The 25,671-nt window shown below is 41.1% G+C and overlaps 4 protein-coding genes across 4 annotated transcripts; 2 read left to right on the top strand and 2 right to left on the bottom strand.

The window, feature by feature from the left end:
- Positions 1-734: 734 nt before the first annotated feature.
- On the bottom strand, positions 735-4,809 carry LOC119986246 (uncharacterized PE-PGRS family protein PE_PGRS46-like). The gene is made up of 3 exons (XM_038830820.1): positions 4,650-4,809; positions 2,158-4,551; positions 735-1,057 (listed from the first exon to the last, which is right to left on the bottom strand). The coding sequence occupies exon 2, from the start codon at positions 4,484-4,486 to the stop codon at positions 2,357-2,359; it is 2,130 nt and encodes a 709-aa protein (XP_038686748.1). The 5' UTR covers positions 4,487-4,551; positions 4,650-4,809; the 3' UTR covers positions 735-1,057; positions 2,158-2,356.
- Positions 4,810-12,304: 7,495 nt separating this feature from the next.
- LOC119985892 (vegetative cell wall protein gp1-like) lies at positions 12,305-13,283 on the top strand. Its single transcript, XM_038830348.1, has one exon. It carries the CDS (start codon positions 12,377-12,379, stop codon positions 13,148-13,150), a length of 774 nt encoding a protein of 257 aa, XP_038686276.1. The 5' UTR covers positions 12,305-12,376; the 3' UTR covers positions 13,151-13,283.
- A 1,088-nt stretch (positions 13,284-14,371) lies between these two features.
- Positions 14,372-14,824, top strand: LOC119986095 (arabinogalactan protein 1-like). Its single transcript, XM_038830646.1, has one exon. It carries the CDS (start codon positions 14,372-14,374, stop codon positions 14,822-14,824), a length of 453 nt encoding a protein of 150 aa, XP_038686574.1.
- Positions 14,825-17,342: 2,518 nt separating this feature from the next.
- Positions 17,343-25,250, bottom strand: LOC119985302 (putative pectate lyase 21). Its single transcript, XM_038829560.1, has 5 exons — positions 25,066-25,250; positions 19,319-20,028; positions 18,482-19,222; positions 18,243-18,381; positions 17,343-17,758 (listed from the first exon to the last, which is right to left on the bottom strand). The coding sequence occupies exons 2-5, from the start codon at positions 19,471-19,473 to the stop codon at positions 17,534-17,536; spliced, it is 1,260 nt and encodes a 419-aa protein (XP_038685488.1). The 5' UTR covers positions 19,474-20,028; positions 25,066-25,250; the 3' UTR covers positions 17,343-17,533.
- Between the last annotated feature and the right edge of the window lie 421 nt (positions 25,251-25,671).

Below are 25,671 nucleotides of genomic sequence, written 5' to 3'. Positions count from 1 at the left end.
GCATCCAACAAAGAAGATATGGTAAAAGCAATGAGAAAGGATCAAGAAAGCCGAATGAAAACACAAAAGGAATGTTTTCCAGAATCATCTCCACTAATGGTTCCGGGAACCAGTCAGTATACAGAAACATTTGGTAGAAGACACTTCCACTACAAATCAAAGAAAAGTTCCACACCAAGTACAAGTATCAAAGAGCATTTGCATATGAAAAAAAAAATCCGAGAAAGGTAGGCAAAATAACGTCCAACATATTGAAGGAATTCTCTCTGATCTGTATGAAAATCAACTTTAAAAAAATAAACTTCAATGTTGTGCAAAACTCTAATTAAATCAAGTCACAAATAATAGAAAATTTAGTCTGCAGATGATCCCGCATTGATGGTAGCAGTTTACCAACTCAAACCAAGGTGGATGCAGTCCATGAGCAAAACTAAGCTAACAAAATACTTCGTACAGAAATCAGAAACTTCAGTCCAAGAAAAAGGTTGATTACAAAAGGTGTAGTATAAGGCATTAAATAAACTGTACATTCACAAAATCTAATCAAATGTAAATCATTCTATACAAAATATGTACAACTCTCATCTGTACAATTCTCAGGGCCAAAACAATTGCAACGAAAAAATAAGCTACATACTCTTCACAGGATACTGCATGGTCAAAATGGGGATGTACTTCAAAACAAAAAAACAACAACAAAAGGAATAGAAATGATACAACTAGCCAGAAAGGCAGAAAGAGAACAGACACGTTATAACATCATCTAGGCTAAATCCAACTACATCATTCAAACAGTAAGTTCTAAAACAATCTAGTACAGCTCAACGTCAGCAATTCCAAGCCATAGCATCATCCACAACATTGATTTAATCAAGTTCCAACTAAATAAAACATCAAATGGAAAGGAAAGCTAGAAACTGAAAACCAAAAGTAAAACTTCTACATCAATGCTGGCGATGTGTCTTCAACAAAGAAGCTTGGCATCCTCTTCCATACCCAGGGGAAACTCTAGCTCTGATGAACAGCTTCCATTCTCAAAGATCAAATGTCCTTTAAGCTACAATTCCAAAAATAAGTATTGAAACGTTTATTTTCAGCAAGGTTGACAATAACTACAAAAACATTTTCTCCCAAAAATCAAAAACCATAAGCGAAAAGACAAAGAAATCATCACAACGAATTCAAGGTGAAAATATCTCAAGGAAAATATTCAACAGTATCTACCAGTCATTCACTGATAATAAAAACTTTTAACACACTAGGCAATTCTGGTCAACCCATGCGACCACTCAACTAACCAACTGGGGCAGACCAGAAGATCCCAAAGGAAAGGAAGAAAGGAAGCTTATCATAATATAATTCATAAGTATTATCAACTAACTTCCCAAGATCATGATGCTACATCTATAGCATGCCCCACAGGCCACAGCTCCAGGAAGAAAACACTACATACTTTTTTTCAAGTGTTATTGGTATAGATTTTCTCTACAAGCCTTTGACAATTTATTTGAAAGGGAATAGTATAAGTTAAAGGAATGATTACAGAAAAGGATACAGGATTTGACTCCAAGAATTGCTAAAAGTATAATGTTTGGGGCACAAAGAACAGTGGCAAATTCTGGAAAAGTGAACCAACGCAAGAATAACTTTTTTTTTAATCAAAACACGGAAAAAAAATAATCATATTTCTACATCCAAGATTCTTTACACTTAACTTCACAAGGATCATGCATAACAATTGGAAGTAGGTGATTAGGTGCCAGTCAATAACTGGGGTCCAAAGAGAGGCAAAAAAAAAAGAGAGAGAACCTCAGATATTTTTACTACAGCATGGTACGCCTCAATACAAACAAGCTCCAAATGATAATATAGAAACTGAGACATACACATTCATAGTCCGCTAGTTCCTAACTGGTTTAACAGCCAGTCAGCCACTAACTACATGTTTAACAGTATAGCATACTCATTATAGATTCCAAATTCGACGTATTTTTATGCCAAATAGAGTTCATTGCATGCTGGTTCTTACTTGGCTAACAACCACTAACAAGCATAGCAGCATGGCATACTCATAAAGGATTCCAAGTACAATGCTGACCAATAGAAAAGAACGGGTAAATAAAAGTCACACCAAAACATAAAAGTTCAAGAACTCACTTCTTTCATGTGAGGATGAAACAAGCTCCCATGAAAGATGCAATGGAAGGGCATGAACTCAAGATAGCTGTCCAAGAATCAGCGACCAAAAGAACACCACTCAGAAGATAGCCCCCAAGTGATCATGAGAAAATGAAGTTTGAAAACTTCCCAACTTCTTTGATCACATTAGAGTTCCAAAATAAGAAACATGCTATGGTCAGTCTGAGGTAAGCCTTCGCCTCTTCCCATAATCAGCATCCCTAGATCTTGACCTATGTTCCTCATCATGCGACAACCGTGACTTGCTGTGAGTTCTCGATGACCTTCCCCTGTCCCATTCATCATCATGCTCCACTTCCCGGTCTCTGTATCTATGATGATCGACATATCTATCTCTGTCATCCTTGTATCGATCACGTTCCCTTTCACGATCACGATCCCTGTCACGCTCTCGATCACGATCACGAGAATGTTCTCGATCCCTTTCACGATCTCTGTCTCGTTCTTTAACAACATCTCTGTCATCACGATGCCTTCTTTCTGACCATTCGTGGTCTTGACCACCCGTATCCTTTTCTCTAGGCAAATCTCTTTCATATCCAGTATCTCTATCATCACGATACCTTCTATCGGAAGAACCAGACCAGTCCCTCTCCGAAGCCCTATCTTTGTCCTTCCCAGGATTTTGCCAGCCTCCTCTGTCATGACTCACCTCACCGTATTGATGGTCGGACACAGCTTCCTCTCCATAACTAGACTCACCTGCTCTTCCACCACCATGCTCTTCACCACCCCATCCACCCATACTAGGATCTGCCCACATTCCCATATTAGGCCCATCAACACCACCAGACGGCATCATCCCCATTCCATTCATAGGCATCCCTCTGCCAAAAAAGGCTGGATTCACATGAGGAGCCACACCAGGAAAACCCATACCTCCCACAGGCGGAAATGAAGATAAAACACCAGAAAATGGAGGTGTAGGAGCTCCAGGAAAGCCTCCATAACTTCCCATTCTCCCCATTGGCCCACCAAATGCAGGATCAAAACCCTGTCCCATCATTGACTGAGGGTGCAACATTGGAGAAGCTGCACCAATGCCTTGGCCAAACCCATTTCCACCGTTGCCCATTAAACCTCTACCACCCATCCCACCAGGCCTATTCCTCATTGGACCAGGTCCCCTACTTCCCATTCCCTGTGCATTACCCCTCCCCCAATTTCCTCTACCATACCCTCTATTACCATCACCACCTTGATAATTGCCACCAGGCCCACCACCTGCCATATTATTCCCACCAGCACTAGGACCAGCACCTGGACCACCCTTTCCCCCAGCATCATTAGGCCCCCTTCTAGCAGGCGCAACCCCCTGCTGATTCCTGTTGACCTGGGCCTCTCCCATCCTCTTAACAGTATAAGGTGAAGCAAAAGCCACCACACAGGGCCGCCCATTAAAAAGTTGCCCATTCATACCCTCCTTGCAAGCCGTGGCTGCAGCCGGATCATAAAACTCCACCTGGCAATAACCTTTTGATTTCCCACTTGCCTTCTCATCAAAAAATTTCACTTCCTTCACAGACCCATACTTCACCAACTCTGCCTCAAGCTCCGCATCTGTCGTCCACCAATGCAAATCCCCGACAAATAAGATTGTGCCACCACCTCCACCCCCACCCACACCACCAACATTATGAGCAGAATTTCCAGCACCACCAACAGCAACATTCATGTTTCTATTCACATTATCATTGACTAGAGTCCCTATATTCCCCACAGGAGCAGGATGCGGTGGCACCTGTTGTGGCTCTTGCTGTTGATGCATAGCCACACTACTGTTGTTAACGCTAATGGTGTTAATAATAATATTATTAATATTAGCACTTTGATTCTCAACCTCGCTTACTTTACTAGAACCTTGCCCCAATTCAACCCTAATCCCTCCCGATCCAGCTGGGCCCAAATAAGATGGCCCCTTATACCCCTGACTTTCATAACCAGCAACCCTAGAAACACTACTTTCACCAGCAACACCTGATAAAGATACTTGAGAAGTACCTGGAATCGGTTCAACCTGGGGATAAGCATCCTTGCTCTCTTCCACGTCGTTTCTGCTGCCGCCATTGTTGTTCCCGTTATTGGTACTGGCAGCAGCGGCATCATCTTGGTAGGCCACGTCAGGGGCCTGGTTCTTGCGAGATAAGGATTGCAAGAAGCCCTCGCCAACATTCACGTCGTTGTAGAGGTCCTCATAGTCGTCGTCCTCCTCTCCAAGGAACCCGTCGTCGGCCACCGCCGAGATCGCCTCGTTTCGATGAAAATCGCCTCCCTCCGTCTCATCCATTTCTTATATCTTTCACTTACTAGCCTCCCTTCTTCAAGGGTTTTTGTGATTCTGAAGCGCTTCCTCTACAGAGAAGATGGGGTTGAAATCAAAATCATGTTCTTCGAGAGCAACGAAAAGGACCTAACAATAAAGGATGAAAGATTTTCTCGACAAATCTTACCAGAAATTTGTGAAATGTTGCGCAAGAGAGGAGCGGTAGAAACCCTAAATTCCGATTTCCGGGAAAGTTGTGGAGTTTCTGGGAATTTCCTTTCTGCTCGTGTGCGTTTGTGTGGCCGTGTGGGAAGTCGACCATACGTGATCAATCAAGACATTACCCTGAGCCATCTTGCTAAGTTGCGCCGGCATGCGTATCTCTCGCTTTTCACTTACTTATTTATTTTGGTTTTAATTAATCATTTAAGCAAAGAAAATTACTTAAGCCCGTTATGTACATGTGTTTTTCTTTTTTATACAATAGGGACTCACAGTCACCTTCTTTATTTTTTGGTGCGCAAAAAACCCGTCGTGCTCATAAATTAAATACGATAGCGTTAGACATTCATAAAAAAAACACTCATAAACCTTCATAATCTATGTGTCAGTCCACATAAACAAAGTGACATGACAATTTCATAAAGATTTGAAATTCAAAAATTACTTTTGCAAATGAGTCATTGGTTGAGTAGCAATGACTTTGCATGTCCCTGACTGAGGTCATGGGTTCTAGTCTCACCTCTTCCGAATATTTACAAGGAGGTGTGTGGGCTTCGTCTGCCCCTACGCGAGCTTGATAGTCTGCCCCTGCGTGGGCTTGATTTGTGCCTCCTGCGTGAGGCCTGTTGACACTTGTACTTTCATAGGCTTGATCTGGTGGTGTGTCGTATATTGTGTTTGTACTTGTACTCAAAAAAAAAAATTACTTTTGCTATCTCTTTATTATCTCTTCATTCTCTCTCCACCCATTCCACCTATCCCCTCATTCTCTACCCTTTCCACCACTCTACCTTCTCTCTCTCTCCTCACTCTATCATCTTGGTAGCGTTGGATTGGCGAAGGCGATAACAATGAAGCAAGAAATCTTGGCAACCCAACCTACACCACCAACGCGCGACCTAAGTTTAATTTTGAGATCTAGATTTGGAGAGATATGTATGAATTTGAGTTTTTATGGGTATTTTGAGATTCCGGTTTGGGTTTTCATGAGTATTTAGAGATTTCGATTTAGGTTTTCATGGGTGTTTAGAGATTTCGGTTTGAGTTTTCATAGGTACTTGAGATTTTGGTATGCATTTGCATGGATATTTGAGATTTCAGTTTGGGTTTTTAAGATCTTTGTGTGGATTTTAGTTTGGGTTCAATGAGAACACAATGTAATAAGAATCTCAAACAATGTAATAAGAGGATGAAGCGATGTAATAAAGAATGCAACAGTTAAATAAGAATTTGAAATGATATAATGAGGTATGTGTTAATAAAGAATGATGTAATAAGATTCATAAATAATGTAATTAAAGGTCTATTGATTAAAAAACAATTTAATAAGAGTTTTAAACAGTGTAATAATTGTTATAGTTAACATTTTGCTCGGACATAGTGTCTAGTAAATATACACATTCAGGTCCTACACTGGTCGTCGGATTCCGACGAGAATTTCGATCAACCAAAGGGTGGGCTAGATACTCTTCGTCGAGATGAGTCTATTGGTGGTGTCATTTTCCTCCAAATGTGATCGGATCGTCCAGATCGGACCATTTTTCTTGCGGTGACCGCGGACTTCCGAGTATGATTATGGTAACTATGGTGGACGAAACTCGTCGAGGTTTCTTGGGTTTTATTCCTCATCTCTTGGTGATTCTTTTGGGATCAACCGTGTCACAAACAGTGGGCGAATGACAAATATACCATGTGAGTAGTGGTGAGCTTGGATGAGAAAAGAGAGATGATGGAGAGAGAATAAAAAATGTATGAAAAATATGTGGAGGAGAGAGAAGCGGGAAACAAATTTTCATTTTTTATTTTTTCTTTAATAATCCACGTGTCATTCCTATGTGATAGTCCACCTCATTTATAGATAGTTGTGGACAAACAATTTATGGATGTATAGCATTTTCAAACTAAATAATCGAGTCAATCTGATCATTGGCCGTTATGTACATGTTTGAATCAATAATTTAGAAATGTTGGAGGGTTTAGGAATAAATCATTTTTACATGTGACATTTATGTGTGTAAATAAAACAACAAAAAGGGGTTATAAGTAATGTTCCATAACAAAATTAAAATGAACTCAAAGCGAGTGTCTCGAATAAATTTTTACAAAACCATTAGAGGTAGCTTGTTATGAAGAATTTTGGGTTATAGAAGATTAGCAATCCGAGAAGAAAAGAAGAAGAAAAAAAAGGAAGTTTGTGGCAATATCAACATGCCTTTCATTGAGTTGTTTTACTGCATATATACAACCAAGAGAAATAACTAAATGAACTGCCAACTCTGTACATTATCTACATTAATAACCAAATAATAAACTGCATAATAACTGAACTATAACTGCATGAAACCGCTTCATAACTTGCTTCCATTACTTTGACTCTTGCATGGACGTGGCCCATATCATACTCTGCATGGACGTGGCACTCTTGCATGGACGTGGCCCATATCATACTCTGCATGGACGTGGCACATATCATTCCCCCACACTTAAGGATCCTTGTCCGCAAGGATGAAATCAGGATAGGACTTGGTGAAACGCCACTCATTCTCCCAAGTTGCGTCCTCCTTTTGGGCCCCAACCCATTTAACCAAGACTTCGGACTTCGGACGATATTGACCCTTGCGAATGACACGGCGATCCAAGATTGCTTCTGGTTGTGGAAGGATGGTGGAGGTATCCGAGACAGGGGGCAAGTGAGGAGTACTAGTAGTAACCGGCCCCAAATGTTTCCGCAACAAGCTGACATGGAAAACATTATGAATTTGGGAACCCGGTGGAAGCTCCAATTTATATGCAACTGAACCCATCTTTTCCAGGATTTTGTAGGGTCCGAAGAATCGGGGACAAAGTTTCATGGATCCTCGAAAAGCCACTGAAGTTTGGCGGTAAGGTTGAAGTTTTAAATAAACATAATCCCCTACAGAAAATGAAACCTCTCTGCGATGTTGGTCTGCTTGGCTTTTCATCCGGTCCTGTGCTACCAACAGATTATGACGCAGCTCTCGCAAGATGGCATCACGGTCGATCAAGTACTCATCCACTGCCTGGACACGGGAAGTACCTGGTACATAAGACAATAAGGTTGGAGGAGGAATGCCATACACAGCTTCGAAAGGGGTCATTTTAGTTGAAGAATGTGTGGAAGTGTTGTAGCTGAATTCGGCCCAAGGAAGCCACTCAATCCATTTTCGTGGCTGGTCTCCAGCAAAGCAGCGAAGATATTGTTCCAAGGTGCGGTTGACAACCTCGGTTTGACCGTCCGACTGGGGATGATAACTGGAACTCATACGTAATTGAGTGCCCTGCAACTGGAATAATGTTCGCCAAAAATTGCTGATGAATACTCGATCCCGATCACTGACAATAGATGTTGGAATTCCATGTAAACGAATCACCTGGGCAACAAATGCCTTAGCCACAGTGATAGCGGTAAATGGATGTTTTAGGGCGATGAAGTGTGCATATTTGGTCAGACGATCAACTACGACCATGATAACAGTGTGCCCGTTTGAGGATGGTAAGCCTTCAATAAAATCCATGGAAATCTCGGTCCATATTTGGTGAGGTACCGGTAACGGCTGAAGCAAACCGGCTGGCCGCATACAGTCAGTCTTATTCCGTTGGCAAACATCACACTGGTGCAAGAACTCCTTCACGGTCTGGCGCATGTTGGGCCACCAGAAACTTTGCTTGACACGGCCGAGAGTTTTATGATATCCAAAGTGACCTCCGGTTGGGGTGGAGTGGCAATCCATCAGAATCTTGGAAATCAAAGCAGAGGTGGGACTCAAGTAAACTCTTTCGCCCTTAAACCACACACCATCACGTTTAAGCATCTGATAACCTGATTGAGTTGGATTCTTATGCTTAAATTCCTCATAAAAAGAGTCCTGCTGGACCTCTTGTTGTAACCGTGACCACCAATCTGCATGTGGCAAAGAAATTGATAAAAATTGGAATTCTACCACACGAGATAAGGAATCAGCACCTTGGTTCTCCAAGCCTTTTTTATATTCAATTTTGTAGTCATATCCAATTATCTTTGGCAACCAACGAGTCTGTGCTGGGGTTGTAATCCTCTGCTCCAATAAATACTTCAAGCTTCTTTGATCCGTTCGAACGGTAAAGGGCTTCCCAAGTAAATAAGGACGCCACTTCTTGATCGCCTTGACTATTGCCAGCATCTCCTTTTCGTAGGTGGATAAGGACAGGGCTGATCCCTTAAGAGCCTCACTAAAATATGCAACCGGTTGATTTTGCTGAATGAGGATGGCTCCAATTCCAATCCCACTAGCATCACACTCAATTACAAACCTTTGAGAAAAATCAGGTAGGCGTAAGACTGGTGGAGAAGTCAGAGCCGCTTTCAGTTGAGTGAATGCCTTCTCTGCCTCAGCATCCCAGCGAAACCCCTCTTTGGATAGTAACCTGGTTAAAGGAGCCGCCATAATACCAAAGTGACGTATGAACTTGCGGTAATATCCTGCTAGCCCAAGGAAACCCCGAACTGCCTTCACCGTTGTTGGCGTAGGCCACCCGAGTATAGCTTGTATTTTTGATGGGTCAACCGATACTCCATGCTCCGTGATGATGTGGCCCAAGTATTCCACCTGTGAGACACCAAATCGACACTTCGATTCCTTGGCAAATAAACTGTTAGTTGAAAGAATTTGTAGAACATGTTGCAAGTGGGTAAGATGATCCTCCCATGACTTGGAATATACCAAAATGTCATCAAAAAAAACCAAGATAAATTGCCGGAGGTAGGGCCGAAAAAGATCATTCATTAAGCTTTGAAAGGTTGCGGGCGCGTTTGTGAGACCAAACGGCATAACAACAAACTCGTAATGCCCTTCGTGTGTCCGGAAAGCTGTTTTTGGAATGTCCTCATCGTGCACCCGAATTTGATGATACCCAGATCGTAAATCTAGTTTAGAGAAATATTTGGCCCCGTGGAGCTCATCTAATAATTCATCAATTACAGGAATCGGGTACTTATCTTTCACCGTGATATTGTTGAGGCCTCGATAATCAACGCAGAACCGCCAAGTTCCATCAGCTTTTTTAACCAGCAAAACCGGAGAGGAAAACGGACTGTTGCTAGGCCGAATTAATCCCGTCCGTAGGAGTTCTCTCACCATCTTTTCAATCTCGGCCTTTTGGTAGTAAGGATATCGATATGGCCTCACACTGACTGGACCTGTGTTTGGCTGTAGAGGAATCTGATGGTCTTGTGATCGTCGCGGAGGCAGAGCAGTAGGCTCTTCAAACACATGGGAGAACTCAGCAAGGAGTCGACTCAACTCTGGGGACGGAAGACTAGATGGACTGCAGGGGTCAGAAGAAATTATTTGAAACAAGTAACCAATACCTTGCAAGCAGTTGAGTTCCTTCTCATTCAAGGCCTCAATGCCATCTCGCTTTACTCCCTGGAAACTGTGTCTAACTCCCTCCACCGTAAATGTCATGGATAACTGCTTGTAGTCTGTTTCGATGGGTCCCAAAGTTGCCAGCCACTGGACTCCTAACACCAATTGGCAAGCTGCTACTGGTAGGACATAGTAATCGGCAGTAACGGGTAGGCCTTGTATGTTGATAGTAAGTGCTCGACACTGTCCCGCACAATCAATCATCTCACGGTTAGCGACCATAACTTGAAACTTCTTGTCACGAGCCACTGGTAGTCCAAACTTAGAGACTATAGCTTGGTCAATAAAGTTGTGGGTGCTACCACCATCTATCAACACAGTAACACTCTTGTTTTTCAACTTGCCTACGACACGTATGGTCTGTGGGTGCTCCGCACCAGCAATTGCATGGAAAGATATTTCTGGTATAGCTTCTTTAGGATGCTCATCCTTTGGATGGTCGCCTTCAGCCTCCTCAGGACTGGCCTGGACTGATTCTTCAATCATAAAAAGCTGTGGCCGCTCACAACGATGGCCCGAGGTGAACTTCTCATCACAATAGTAACATAGGCCCTTCTCTCGACGCTCCCGCGCTTCTTGATTGGTAATTCGACGGAAGGTTATAGGTGAAGCGGTTTGGGTTGGGTTGGAACGAATATTTGGTGGTGGTCCTAAAACTCCAGCAGCGGGGTTTGGTGATACCCGATACGAGGAAGAGACTGGCTGTGGTCGGTTGTTTGATTGGGTTGGTTTCTTTTGCAGGAGATTTCGTTCTTCTACTAGCCGAGCTACGCCAATTGCTTCTGCCAAGGTACGGGGTTGTTTAATTTTTACATCGATACGAATGTCATCCCGCAGCCCTGCAATAAAACAGCCAACAAGGAAACTCTCGGGCAACCCATCAACACGGTGAGAGAGTTTTTCAAAGGCCTCCTGATAAGCTGCCACAGTTGTTACTTGCCTGAGCCGTGTCAGTGCTTCCGCCGGATCTTCAAAATCCGTTGGTCCAAACCTGAGTAGTACTGCCTTTGTGAGTTCCTCCCAAGTTAATGGCCCTCGAAATTTCGTCATCCATCTATGCCATTGTAAAGCTATTCCTTCCAGATGAAATGAAGCCAATGGAACACGTTGGTCTTGTGCAATTCCTTTGAAATCAAAATATTGTTCCGCCTTGTAAATCCAGCCAGTTGGATCATCTCCATTGAATTTTGGGAAGTATAGTTTGAGGTTTTGGTTGGTTTGATCGTTTTGGTGGGTAGAGCGAGAGGTGTGAGGGTGAGAGGATGCTTCTGGGGCAAATGGATTGATTTCAGAATGGTGGGTATTTGAGGTTCGGGTAGTACGTAAGGCCTGAAGCTCGGTTAACACTGCTTGGAGGGCAGAATTCACCTGATCAAAGCTTGACTCATGTCTGGCTAGAATTTCATTAACGTCATTGCGAAACTCTGCATTGGATTTGCCGCGCGTATCCATGCCGGAACCGGCTCCGATACCAGTTGTTATGAAGAATTTTGGGTTATAGAAGATTAGCAATCCGAGAAGAAAAGAAGAAGAAAAAAAAGGAAGTTTGTGGCAATATCAACATGCCTTTCATTGAGTTGTTTTACTGCATATATACAACCAAGAGAAATAACTAAATGAACTGCCAACTCTGTACATTATCTACATTAATAACCAAATAATAAACTGCATAATAACTGAACTATAACTGCATGAAACCGCTTCATAACTTGCTTCCATTACTTTGACTCTTGCATGGACGTGGCCCATATCATACTCTGCATGGACGTGGCACTCTTGCATGGACGTGGCCCATATCATACTCTGCATGGACGTGGCACATATCATAGCTCAATTGGCAATTAGTTGAATTAGACATATGTGCGTTCAATGTTCATTTCGAATGAGAAACATATTTCTCAACTGGAATTTATTTTAAAAAAATGAATGAACTTTTGCAAAAGAAAAATTAAAAAAATGGCAAATCAATATCTAATTTATCAAATAAAAATAACAACACACTTGTCAACGGCATAGCATTCATTCGCATCATGTCCTTCAAAAGCAGACAAAGAGGCCCGTCTATATAGTACAGTCACGTCCCTACAAAGTAACGGCTACTTTACCAACAACGGTAATATTTGATCCAATGCGACACCGTTTTAATCCTCCCTCTCTTCTCTATAAATCTCTCTCACTCAAGATTCTCTTTTCATCGGATTAAGAGACCTCTTGCAGAGCATAGATTTATCAGAGTACGAATCTCAGAGAGAAATTCAAGAAAAATATGCATCGATTACTCGCATTTTCTCTCTCGATTCTCTGCGTATTCAACGCATTATTGTTGTTCAAGGTACAAGCAGACAATGCGCCTGCTCCGGCCCCCACAACAACCTTTACTAAAAATCCACCATTACTCTCTCCGGCGACTCCTCCGTCTACCATTCCGCCGACTAGTCACATTTCTCCACCTACATTGTCCCCTAAATCTTCTCCGCAAGTATCGCCGCCTACTTCCACTCCCAAGGTTTCTCCGGCGAATTCACCAGCACCGGCTGTTGCAACTACCCCGTCAACAGCCCCAAATGCGGCTCCGCCGGCAATTAGCCCGTCGACGAATGTGTCTTCACCTCCGGTTCAGTCCCCGGCGAGTGCTCCGCCTACGGCTTCCACTCCGAGTGCCTCTACCCCAGTGAGTGCTCCGCCGACGGCTTCTACTCCTAGTGCCTCTACCCCAGCGAGTGCTCCGCCTACGGCACTGACACCGAGTGTCGCTCCACCGGGAAGTGCTCCAGAATTGGTTCCGGCAACTGCTCCGCCAATGGCAGAAGGTCCGGCACCAGAAGCATCTGCGAGCATTCCGTCAAATTCTGCCACACCCACAGAAGCCCCTGTAGTTTTTCCGTCGAATGGTAGCCCGCCAAGTTCGTCTCCGTCCAGTTTGGCGCCTGATACTGCAGACGGTCCGGCGGTTAATAATGATGACTCGGGTTCAAGATCCATATATGAAGTTCGGGCCATTCTAAGTGGTCTGGCTATTGGGCTAGCCTTTGCTGTTTAGATTGGGTCCATTAGGATGTGTTTGTTCGTTTTCTTTTTTGTTTTTTTTTTTTCATATATTGTTTTAGTTATCACGGTTATTTGATTAGCATGATGTAACATTTTGTACAATAAATCAATATGTATTGTGATGTGATTTTATTGCCAACAAAATATCAATAGTGCACACTTTTTGGTCGCCCGTGTTTATTTTTGGAATTCCATATAAATATATGATCTAGGTTCAAAACTTCTTCCAACTATTTTGGAATCAGACCTTCTGATAAAATATCAACGACTTCTTAGATACCATGTAAGAAAACGATTTACCCTAGATACTATGTAAGAAAACTTTCCAATAATTCGGTCTTCGAGGGATTTACTCCGTCAGAATGGGACTTTGGAGAGCTTCAGCCCCTTTGTGCATTGGATTTACTAACTAAAATGTGTTGTTCAATTATGTATGGATTTGACTTTTTAACAAGAAAAAAGTTGTGGATTAAAAAGGTTGAGGCCCACTCATTCTTTGAGGTTTATATGGGCAAGGCCCAATCCAATCAAACCAAATAGCGTAACATAAAACAGTTAAAACACACACAAAGCCCCAAAATATGATTTCCCTCAACATTGGACATAATTAAATCAACACTTTGAGAATCATTTAGTTCCATAAATAGTATTCATAGTTCCTTCAAGTTTAAGTCACTAATTAGTCTCAAAATGACAATATTGACACACAATCTTAGCCTTCATATTAGGTTTCACATCGTAGTATACTAATTTATTTGATTAATGTATCTTTGTAATCAATTAGTAATTTTGTTTCCTAAATTCTCAATTTTTTCACACTTCACTTTCTTCGCATACTCTTACTCTTAATACTAAGTGTTTTTTTTTTTCAAATACCGATGAAAAATATGTTTTTTATTGTAATCGAATATTGGACACACATATGTCTAATCTAATCGATTACCAACTGAACCACCTCTCGTTGATACTCTTGATACTAAGTTTAACATTGTTTATAGCCTTAATTTACTTGATTATATATTCTTGCAATTAATGAAATATTATTGTTTCCTTGTTTATTGTATTAGCCATCTCATATATAAACGATCCCCCACCACACTATGGTTTTGCACACAAAATTGTTGTGATTTTAGAGGGAAATCCAACAAACATGAATCGATTGCTTGCACTTTCTCTCCTTTTCATTGCCTCGTTGTTCAAGGTACAAGCACGCATGGCGCCTGCTCCATGCCCAACCATTTTGGCCGCAAATCCGCCACGTTCTTCCTCTCCCAAGGTTTCTCCAGTGACTTCACCGGCACCGTCAACTGATGTGTCTTCTCCTCCGGTTCAGTCCCTGGATAATTCTCCTTCACCGGCTTACACTCCGAGTGCTGCTACACCAGTCCCGGTGGGTGCTTCCGCATCTGTTCCAGCCGTTACTCCGGCAGTGGCTAACGGCCCGGCACCAGAAGCGCATGCGAGTATCCCGTCAAGTTCTGGGACACCCACAGAGGCCCCTGAAGTTTCCAAGTCGAATGGTAGCCCACCAAGTCCGCCGGTGGGGAGTTTGGCACCGGAGGCAGCAGAGGCTCCAACGGCTGTTAAAAATTCGGTTTCAAAGTCCATTTATGAAGTTCGGGTCATTCTGAGTGGGCTAGCTATTGGGCTATCGTTGGCTCTTTAGATTAGGCCCATTTGGGTGCTTTTGTTTCTCGAAAACTCTATATATCCCTAACAATTTATTTCAAAATCAGTCATAATAGTGTTACGTTATCTAATAATATTGAATTTCGTTATTACGTTGTCTAATTACATATTATGGTTGATTATCACTAAATTTGTTATGGATAAGTAGCGTTGCCGTTTGTTTCTTATTTATAATTCATATTTAGATTTATCACTTATCACGGTTATTTTGATTGGTACGGAAGATTTTGATAGTTTTTGTTTTTGATATATTTGGTGTCCACAATAGAGTAATAGCGCATCAATGACAAATCTAGTATCAAATTGTCAAATATCTTAGTAGTCAATTTGAACTTTGTGTGTTGCGTTTAGTAAATTGTTCCATGGAATTGGTGACAAATTCTAAGCTTCGCTTTATTATTTGTGAAAGTTAAAAGTTGTGAAACCGATAATTTTTTTTAGGTCAAACTATATGAATTCGGAAAATTCAATTCTCACTTAATATAATATCTTTATGATTATGCATTGGGTTTTAACTCAACTTATCATATCATCAAATGAAAAAATTTTGTGCGTAGGTCTAATGGTCCCAGTTTTAGCCCCATATTGAATGTCCAAAATATAAATTTATATGATGTCATTATCGATTTAGAAAAAGAGTTAAAAGTTTGGGCTTCTATGTAACCAATTAAAAGTAATGGTAGTGTCAATGAAAATGTTTATATAGATATGTAAATATTTTTTTAATTCATTTGGTTCCTAAAAAATTTTAATTCATTTTTAGGAAGTATGTTTTGGGCCTTAAGACCCATGGCCCAGAGTTCAAATATCCTAGCACACTTGCCTAAAAAAAAGAGTTCATTTAGTAATTAGTATTCTGAAAATTTTGACTTTATTATTTAGCGGGGAATTGCATATTTCGTGTCCATAAAAAGTTCCCTCTATAAGTCGCCATTACAAGAAAAATAAATAAATAAATGCTCATGAGAGATCGATGGGAATGGAGGAGAGAGTGGAGGAGTTGTTGCGTCATGCGTGAAGAGAATGCGCTTGCTCGAGGGGCTGCTGTCTTAGAGCGCTCCGTTTCGATGAGAGGAGAGAAGCTCGGAGGACTCGCCGAAGCGTTTCAACAGTCCCCCATCTGCTCAAGAGGCATCTGTTTGTCGTACCTGTGGCGGTGGATGGCGATCTATCGTCGGAAACAACCGCATTCTGAGGTAATCCATTCGTCCTCGGTTTCTGGTTTCTATATTTCTGTTTTTTTCTCGAGAAAATTGAGCTTAATAGATTTAGCTGAAGAACTTGACTATCCTTAGCGAAAATGGTTTTGATCATTTTTAATAATTATTATTCGAGCTTTGTTGCTGAGAGAGCTGAAAGAATGAGAAGGGATTGGTTTATTGGAAAGTAAAAGAGATGAAGTACTTGACTACTCCCTGCTAAATGGTTTAATTAATTTGTATTAAGTAGAATTTGGTTGTTTGAGGGAGCTGAACAAATTTGAGGAGAATTTAATTATCAGATTAACATAATCTTTGCGGAAGGAGCTGAACAAAGATGGAATGCATTTATTCTATTTCTGTTCTTGGATGTCTAGATTTGAAGATCTCTTGTATTATGTTTCGTAACATGTCCTCATTATGGAGAATTTAATAGATTTTGAGGGTATTGTTATGTATTCTGCTCAGATTCCTTAATGTTCTGTCCCCCGATTTTGTATTGTATACTTGATTCCTTCTGATGCTTATGAAGCCTTTCATTAAGTGGGAGGATGCCAAATAGGAAAATATTGCTGTTTCTTTGTTTTCCGTCAGGTGATGATAGATGGAAGTTTCCTGGAATCGGTGAATTTCAGTGCTACGATAAGTCCATGTATCTTGAGCTTTTCTACTCTCTATGTCAACTAATTGTGTCAACTATGACATAATCTCCTTTCAGGACGGAGGATATGAAGTTGGCTGCACACCAAGTAGGAAAACCTGAATGGGGAGACGGAGGACTGAGGAATGCTGGTTGTCAAAACGTTTTCCATCAGGGATTCCTTGCTTAGAAGAGGGACAGAGCTTTCTTTTGGATTATAGCCATTTCTTTCTGGATGTATTGATGTGAAATTGCCTGGTTATTTTTCAAAAATAAGCAAGTAATTTTGACGCACCTTGTTTCAGCTCAGTGTTTTCTGTTTGATGGTTGTTGAGCATGTGCTTTTATTCTAGAACTAACATATCAAGGAAATAAGATCTTATAGAGAAGTGGTTTTGTAATATTTTTCATTGTCGATACACAACTTATACATCCCTGGATTATTTTGCTCTTTTGCTCAAAATATTCTTAGCTGCCTCTTTTGCCCCCCACTCTGCTGCGTGTTGAGGTTTCAAACTAATTGGTTTATCCATTGACAAAAATTGGTAGATTCAATTTTCACAACTGTGGTTTCCAGTATGAGAATGTTAGGTCTATAAAATATGGAAGAGCTAATGCTTTGAGAGAATTCTGGATCCAACCAAATAGCATGCGAATGGATATACAATAATACAATTCATAGAAAGAAGTTCGATCCCCGTTTTGACTTCCTTACCTAATGCATATTCAAGACCATAAATAAATTCAATAAGGTCATGACATTAACTCAAAGAAACTTAAGCTTTACTTAAATCTAATGGAGAAAATGAACAAAAAAGATACAAGAAGAATTTTGCTGGCCTGGACTTCAGCATTTGAAACCTTTCTGACAGTTTAGAGCTCCTGCAGATGGAGAAATAGTTGTAAGTAGCAAAGCTGGTCTTGCTACCATGCTTGATGCTTTAATGTAGCTTGCAGGGCTCTCTTGTCCGGAAGGTGTGAAGAAAGCACCATTGAGCATCAGATCTCCATCTGATCTCCAATTCCACCTTTTCCACTCATCATTGTCTGACGAGATTTCACGCTTAGTTACCTGAATGACAAGTGAGTCTGTGAATTATGAAGTGGACAAAAGTCCAGTGGCCTAGGAATTGATTTTGCATGTTTCATACCAGAAATGTATACTGATATGTTGCCTCTTTCAACCTCACTTAACTGGATGAGGTGAATATGTAAATGTCTTGGGACTAATTTCCTAGCCTGCCAGTGACGATCCTCACCCCCCACCCCTACCCTTTCTTTGATTGTGTCATTTTTTTCCCGGTTGTTTCTTTTTGCATTGTTTTTGAAATTTATCTCTTTTCTATGCCCTTTTGCATATTTTAAATATTGGACTGGCTGTGGCCTCATTAGGCAGAATAAGAAGATTTCAGGGAAATGAGATAGTTTGGTAAATAAAGTTCATGACTGGTTATCCTGCATGCCATATAAAGTCAATTATGAACAAATGCTTATGATAAACTCTTTTGAATGTTTGATGGTGATCATATAGTTTACTTATGAGTAGATAAACTTGCCTCCTTTGTGAAGCTGTTATTTGATGCAATAAAGACATTCCCTTGGCTATTGATTGTTGGATTGGCACTTCCGCCAATTGCATACATCTCCCAGCTTGTATATATGTTATTTACAATATGAAAATATCCATGTCTGCACCTGCAGCAAGTTAATTGTGCATTTAGAGTATCATATAGGAAACTTTTAGTGATAGAAGGGAAAGTGAAAAGGCAAAGTTTTATGTTACAGTCGTTGTTACCTAGGCATTCTTTGAACCAGGCCTTCCCCAAAGAAATTGAAGGCAATCGTAACTTGCATATTCTTGTCAGCAAGGAAGTCATCATTGTTACCCATAAGCATTACCTCATTGTGATGAAACATATAGTTGTTTGAGATTGTTATCGATGTTGAGCCATATACGACATCAATAAGTCCATCATGGCAGCTAGCCAGAGTACAATGATCAATCCATACATCCCTTGATCCATAAATTGATATTCCATCACCATCTGAGTAGCCTCTCAAGGTGGAATGCTGTGGCGAGTTCTTCATTACTTCAATTCCACCTGGTACACAGTCATGTATGTAGATGTTATGTATGATTATGTTACTGACATTATAAATTGCTATACATGGCCCTTTTGATATCTGGATGTTAAACCCTCTTCCGTCTATGGTCTTGTATGAGTTCATAACTAGTTCTTCCTTTAAGTTAATGATCATGTCATGGTCAAAAATGATCCACAGAGGTTCTTCTTGGATAGCTGCGTACCGGAGCGTGCCTGGAATTGGATCTAGGGGATCATCATTATCAGAATCTGTGACTACATAAAGTTTTCCATCTCGACCTCCCACAGCATTGCGTCCAAACCCAAATGCGCAATCTGCTAGCATTTTCCGGTTGGTTTCCCATTCTGAGTCGCATCTCCAGCAGTCATCAATAAGATTGCCGGTTCTACATGACCCTGTCTCTGATTCCAGGTGCCTTCTCTCTGAACTCCTGCTTATATTGAATAAAGTAGAATACTTAGTACACTAGAAAGTAGGCAGAGATTTAAAATGAGTTCTCAGAAATAGCCTAAGATTATATGTGTACCATTCAATTGCTCTTGATATTTGCATCAATGGACGCATAGAGGTTGCAAAAGTGGAATGCATCAGCATGAGCAGGTATAAGAAACTGAAGCTTGGCATCTTTAAGAAAATGGTTGAAGGATTAGGATTTTTTGCTGGACTACAAAATGAGAACATGCTTTTAGAAAGCAAGAAAGACAATGCTAGTTACATATGATTCGGGTATTTATATAAGACATTAAGAGGTTTAAACTCATGGTCATGGGACTAGTGATGAAATTATTTGTATCAGTAGATAAGAGGTACACATATTGGTTGGCTGAACTTGAATGAGTGGGACAATTTTACCACAGTAGAAGCAACACATGGAAAGTGATGCAACTTTGCGAAATAGAGGCAAGAGTTCTGTAGGGAAGATGAAAGAAGAACTTTTGAGTAACATTATTCAAGATCTGAGTAGAAGAAGTTGGTACTCCAAAATTTATTAGGATTGAGAAAAATAAGTCTTGGAATTGAATGAACCGTAAAAACTGGTTTCTTCTTCTGTTTGCTATTTCCCTACAAATGCCAAGACTGGATGAAGGGAATGCCACTTTGAGTAGTTCGTGCTTTGAAGAAGTGGGGTAACTGGCATTACTGCTGCTTAGTAATAGGAGAACCAATAAATCTTGGACCGGAAAGTTAGCAAATGTGAGTTGGGTATTGTAAATACAGGCATTATAGATATTGCACCTGTAAAGAAAACAGAGAAAAAGAATTGTGTATGGTGTTGAGAAAATTGTGTGTTCATTTACATCTTTGTTAGTGATATATATAGGAGAAGAAAGCACTAAGTCAAGCCTAAACAATGGCAAACAACTAGAAACATTGCCTAATTTATGCATGCATTTAAGGTAATGAAATCAATAATATATTCTCCTTGATATCCTCCTTGATATCCTCCTTAACATGCTCCTTGATATGCTCCTTGATATCCTCCTTAACATCCTCCTTAATTTCCTCCTTAATACTCCCCCTCAAGTTGGAATAGATGTTGACTATGCCCAACTTGCTAAGTAAGATGGAAAATTGTGGGACACCTACAGCCTTCGTGAAAATGTCTGCCGGTTGCTTCGAGGTTGAGATGTGAAATGTCTTAAGTAAACCGGCCTGAATTTTTTCTCTTACAAGATGACAGTCAATCTCTATGTGTTTCGTTCGTTCGTGAAATACTGGATTTGACGCTATATGTAATGCTGCTTGATTGTCACAATACAACCTAGCTGGTTGTGGATGCTTGATTCCAAGATCACATAGAATGTACTTTAACCAAGTTATTTCACAACATGCCGAAGCCATGGAACGATACTCTGCTTCCGCGCTTGAGCGGGACACTGTGTTTTGTTTCTTAGTTTTCCAAGAGATCAGTGATTGTCCGAGGAACATGCAATATCCTGTGGTGGAACGACGTGTGTCTCGACATCTAGCCCAATCCGCATCGCAAAAAGCATTCAGCTGTATCGGACTAGTGGCAGAGAATAAAATACCTTGTCCGGGGGCTTGCTTGATGTACCGCAATACTCGGTAAGCTGCTTCCAGATGTGGAGTACGGGGCTTATCCATGTATTGGCTAAGAATATGGACAGCATACACTAAGTCTGGGCGAGTAAGTGTCAAGTATATCAACCTTCCAACAAGTCTTCGATAAGAAAAAGGATCACTGATGCACTCTCCATCAGTCTTGTTGAGGGATAAATTTTGTTCCATAGGAGTGTTGACTGACCTAGCAGCAAGGTAGCCTGTATCCTCCAGTATTTCAAGGGCATATTTACGTTGTGAAATAGCAATCCCCTTGCTAGAACGTGCAATCTCTATACCCAAGAAATATTTCAACTCACCGAGATCCTTCAACTTAAATTGTCTCATGAGACCATTTGTAACTTCCTCAATGTCTTGCAGACTATTCCCTGTGAGGATGACATCATCAACATAAACAAGAAGTGCAGTGAAGATGCTACCTCGGGTTCGGATGAAGAGTGAATAGTCCGACTTAGATTGATGAAAACCAGCAAGTTTGAGTGCTGTAGACAATTTTATGAACCATTGGCGAGAGGCTTGTTTGAGCCCGTACAGAGATTTGTGCAACTTGCATACACGAGTCTCCCCCTTTCGTCCGAAACCCTGAGGTAGGGACATATATACTTCTTCCTCAAGATCGCCATGGAGAAACGCGTTATTGACGTCAAGCTGACGAAGATGCCAATGTTGGGTGGCAGCCACGGCAAGAAGGAGACGGACGGTAACAAGCTTGGCAACTGGGGCAAAAGTCTCCCTGTAATCAAAACCTTCAATCTGACTGTAACCTTTGGCAACCAACCGTGCCTTGTAACGTTCAACCGTGCCATCAGGATTGAATTTGATTTTGTAAACCCATTTGCAGCCAACAGGTTTCTTGTGCGGTGGCAGTGGTTGGAGGGACCACGTACCATTTTCTTGGAGAGCCTGAAGCTCTTGGTCCATAGCGTGGCGCCATTGGGGGTCCTTGACAGCTTGGGAAAAGGTGGTGGGTGTTTTGATGGCTGAGATGGATGTGGCAAAGGCCCTGTGGGAAGGAGACAAGTTATCATAGGATATAACATGAGATAAAGGGTGAGAAGTACCTGTATGTCCAGCCAATGATGGAGGCGATGACGGTGGATCCCGAGTGGGCAATGAAACCTCCACATGGTAGTGTTGAAGATAACTGGGAGCATGGGTTGTGCAGCGTAGCCGAGGTGCGGGTGTGGAGGTGGGATTAGGGTGTGGCGGAGACATAATGGGGTCAAGTGTGGTAGTGGTGTCACTATGGAATGATGTGTTTGGTGGAATGTTAGGTGTGTCTGAAGGAATGGGCATGGCACTCGGTGCAGGTGTCGGTAATGGGTCAATAGAGACCATTGGAGTGGGAAACAACGTGGAATTGGGGGGAGGGGAAAGAGTGGCAGCGGAAGTAGTGTAGGGAAATAATTGTTCATGAAAAACAACGTCCCGAGAGATGAATATTTGACCAGTTTCGAGATTGTAAACGCGGTATCCCTTGGTACCATATGGGTATCCAAGGAATAGGCAACGGATAGAACGGGCATCAAATTTAGTAGGACGAGTATGGTGGGTGGAGGCAAAACACAAACAACCAAACACACGTAAATGTGTATAAGAAGGTGTTTTGTGAAAGAGAATTTCGTATGGAGTTTTACCTTTAAGAACAGGAGTGGGAGTACGATTGATGAGATAAGCAGCGGTAAGGATGGAATCTCCCCAAAAAAATTTAGGAAGGTTGGCTTGAAAAAGTAAGGAGCGGGCAACATTTAGAAGGTGACGGTGCTTGCGTTCGGCTACTCCATTCTGTTGTGGGGTGGAAACACAAGTGGTTTGATGCATAATCCCTTTTTCAGAGTAGAAATTATGCATGGAGAATTCAGGGCCATTGTCACTCCTAATGACTTTGACGCGAGTAGAAAACTGTGTTTCAACATAGTTTATGAAGGAAAGAAGAGATCCACGTGCATCGGATTTGCTATGTAATAGATAAATCCAAGTACAACGAGAAAAATCATCAACAATTGTAAGAAAGTATTTTGCCCCATTGAGTGATTGGATATGGTATCCTCCCCAAATGTCAACATGAATTAATTCAAATGGAACTTTTGTAGTAATAGAACTCAATGGAAAAGAGTTACGAGTTTGTTTGGCAAGAGGACAAATGGCACAATCATCAACTGAACAAAAATGAATATTTTTGGTAGACAAAGATATGGCCCGTAGGCTTTTGTTAGATAAATGACCTAAACGTTGATGCCATAAATGGGATGAGTTGGAAGGTGTAATTGTTGAGGCGGAATGACACCCAGATATCCTCGCAACGTCCAAGTAATAAAGTCCATTGCGCTCAGTTCCCATCCCAATCATCTCCCCCGATCGTTGGTCCTGAACAATGCAAGACACATCAGTAAAAATTGCAGAACATAGGGATGTTTTGGCTAATTTGGCTACTGAAATTAAGTTTAATCGGAATGATGGAACACATAAAACATTATAGAGCACAAGATTATCAGAAAACCGTATGGTGCCTATATGTGTTATGGGAGCAATGGCATGATTGGGCAGGTATACATGACGATTATGAATTGGTGTCTTGGTGGTCATAAGAGTGGATGAGCAGACCATGTGATCTGTAGCACCTGTATCAAAAATCCATTCCTTATGTGGAATAAGAGAGTTTGCACAAACTGTGTTACCTGAAACGTTGCTCATTGTAGTTGCCGCATTCACTTGACTAGCCATGTTTCCTACTTTGTTTTGATCAATAAGAGCAAGGAGATCATGATATTGATCTGCCGTGAGGTTGTAGGAAGGTGGTGTGCTGTCAGTATTGTCTGGTTGAAAACTTACATGATAAGCCTTTGAACGAGAATGAGAGTTTGTGTTCAAATGATTACTCTTATCACCGTGAGAGTTGGCCCTCTTAAGCTTGCGGCAAATGTCGATTGTGTGACCTTTGTGTCCGCAATAGTCACATTTTAAGTGTGCCCGACAATTTTCAGTGGAGTGACCAGTAAGGTGGCAACGATGGCAACGGATAGTGGAGAGGTGGGACAAAGGAGCTTTCCCTGTATGATTGAACCTTTCTCTAGCGGTGAAAGCTGCTGCCTCTGGTGCTTTACCCAGACCTTGTGAGGAGATGACTCGTTGTTTTTCGTCTTGATTGACAAGAGAGAACACTTTGTTAGCAGGAGGTAGTGGATCCATGAGAAGAATTTGACCACGTGCTGCTGCATAAACCTCATTGAGTCCCATAAGGAACTTGATGGTACGTTGTGTCTGTTGGTATTGATGTAGAGTCTTGGCAATATCCCCACTACAAGGTGGTAGAGGACAAAGTGCATCTCGTTTGTCCCAGAGACTTTTGAGCTTGGTGTAGTATTCACCAATGGTCATGTTGCCTTGCAAGTAATCATGGATTTCCTGCTCAATGTGAAAAAGGTACACACTGTTGGTGGTAGAGAGTAGTTCCTTTAGTTCATTCCAGACGGCAAGAGCACTATCATTGTACATGACGCTTTGTCCGATTGCAGGAGTTACTGTGTTGAGGATCCATCCTTTGACAAGAAGATCACAACGAGTCCATTGCTTTACCTCTGCCGTGGATCCTGTGACAGGTTTGGTCACGGTTCCATCGATGAAACCGTCTTTGTTTTTGGCAATAAGGGCCATGAGCATGGCATGACTCCAAAGAGGATAGTTATCTTGATTCAGCGATTGGGTCACCAGGATAAGACCAGGTTGGTCCGAGTGGTGAAGATAGAGAGGATCACTTGGATCATCGTGCCTATGGTTTTGCATCTTGGTTATCTCAGATTTTTCTGGGTCATTGTTGTCGGTCTTTGCCATGAGTGTGGAGGCAAGGTGAAATAATGATTTGCAGTTGATGTTGTTTTACAGTAAGGGTGAAAGCCTAAGCTTCGATACCATGTAAAGAAAACAGAGAAAAAGAATTGTGTATGGTGTTGAGAAAATTGTGTGTTCATTTACATCTTTGTTAGTGATATATATAGGAGAAGAAAGCACTAAGTCAAGCCTAAACAATGGCAAACAACTAGAAACATTGCCTAATTTATGCATGCATTTAAGGTAATGAAATCAATAATATATTCTCCTTGATATCCTCCTTGATATCCTCCTTAACATGCTCCTTGATATGCTCCTTGATATCCTCCTTAACATCCTCCTTAATTTCCTCCTTAATAGCACCAACAATGTTTATACACTTACTACTTGAACCGAGTGTGGACAAAATCAATTGTAACTGGTCCAGCCACAATATATAGTTGTACCAAATGGCTGGAGATGGAATAAATGATGTTTATATTGCTACTTTTACATTATATTAAGGCATTGCAGAGCGTAAGTGTGTTATGGGCATATGGTCAGAAGATGTGTTAGACAAGAAGACATAGTTACTACTAGAGAGACATTAATCCAAGGAGTACATTTTTTTTTGGCTAAATCATTGTTTATATCCTCAATGTTTCCACAATTTCTTGATTATGTCCTCAAAGTATAAAATTTCTTGATTATATCATTGATGTTTCCAACTTTTCTCAATTCTGTCCAGATTTTGAAATTTCCGGTGGTTGATGACTGGAGCTTGTTCACGTGGCACTGGATATACAAAAACCTATTTCCATATCATATAATTTTTAAAAAGAAAAGCCACATCACTTAAGGTATAAACCACTCAAACCCTAAAAGCTTAAATCTTAAAAAAAAAAAGTCACGTTGGAAGAAAAGATTCACAATTAAAACCCCAAAAACCCAATTTAATCTTCCAGATCTAAATCTCAATCGAACTGGATC

The sequence above is a fragment of the Tripterygium wilfordii genome, chromosome 19 (genome assembly GCF_013401445.1).
Source record: "Tripterygium wilfordii isolate XIE 37 chromosome 19, ASM1340144v1, whole genome shotgun sequence".
Lineage (NCBI taxonomy): Eukaryota > Viridiplantae > Streptophyta > Magnoliopsida > Celastrales > Celastraceae > Tripterygium > Tripterygium wilfordii.
This window is presented reverse-complemented; position numbering and strand designations above follow the sequence as displayed.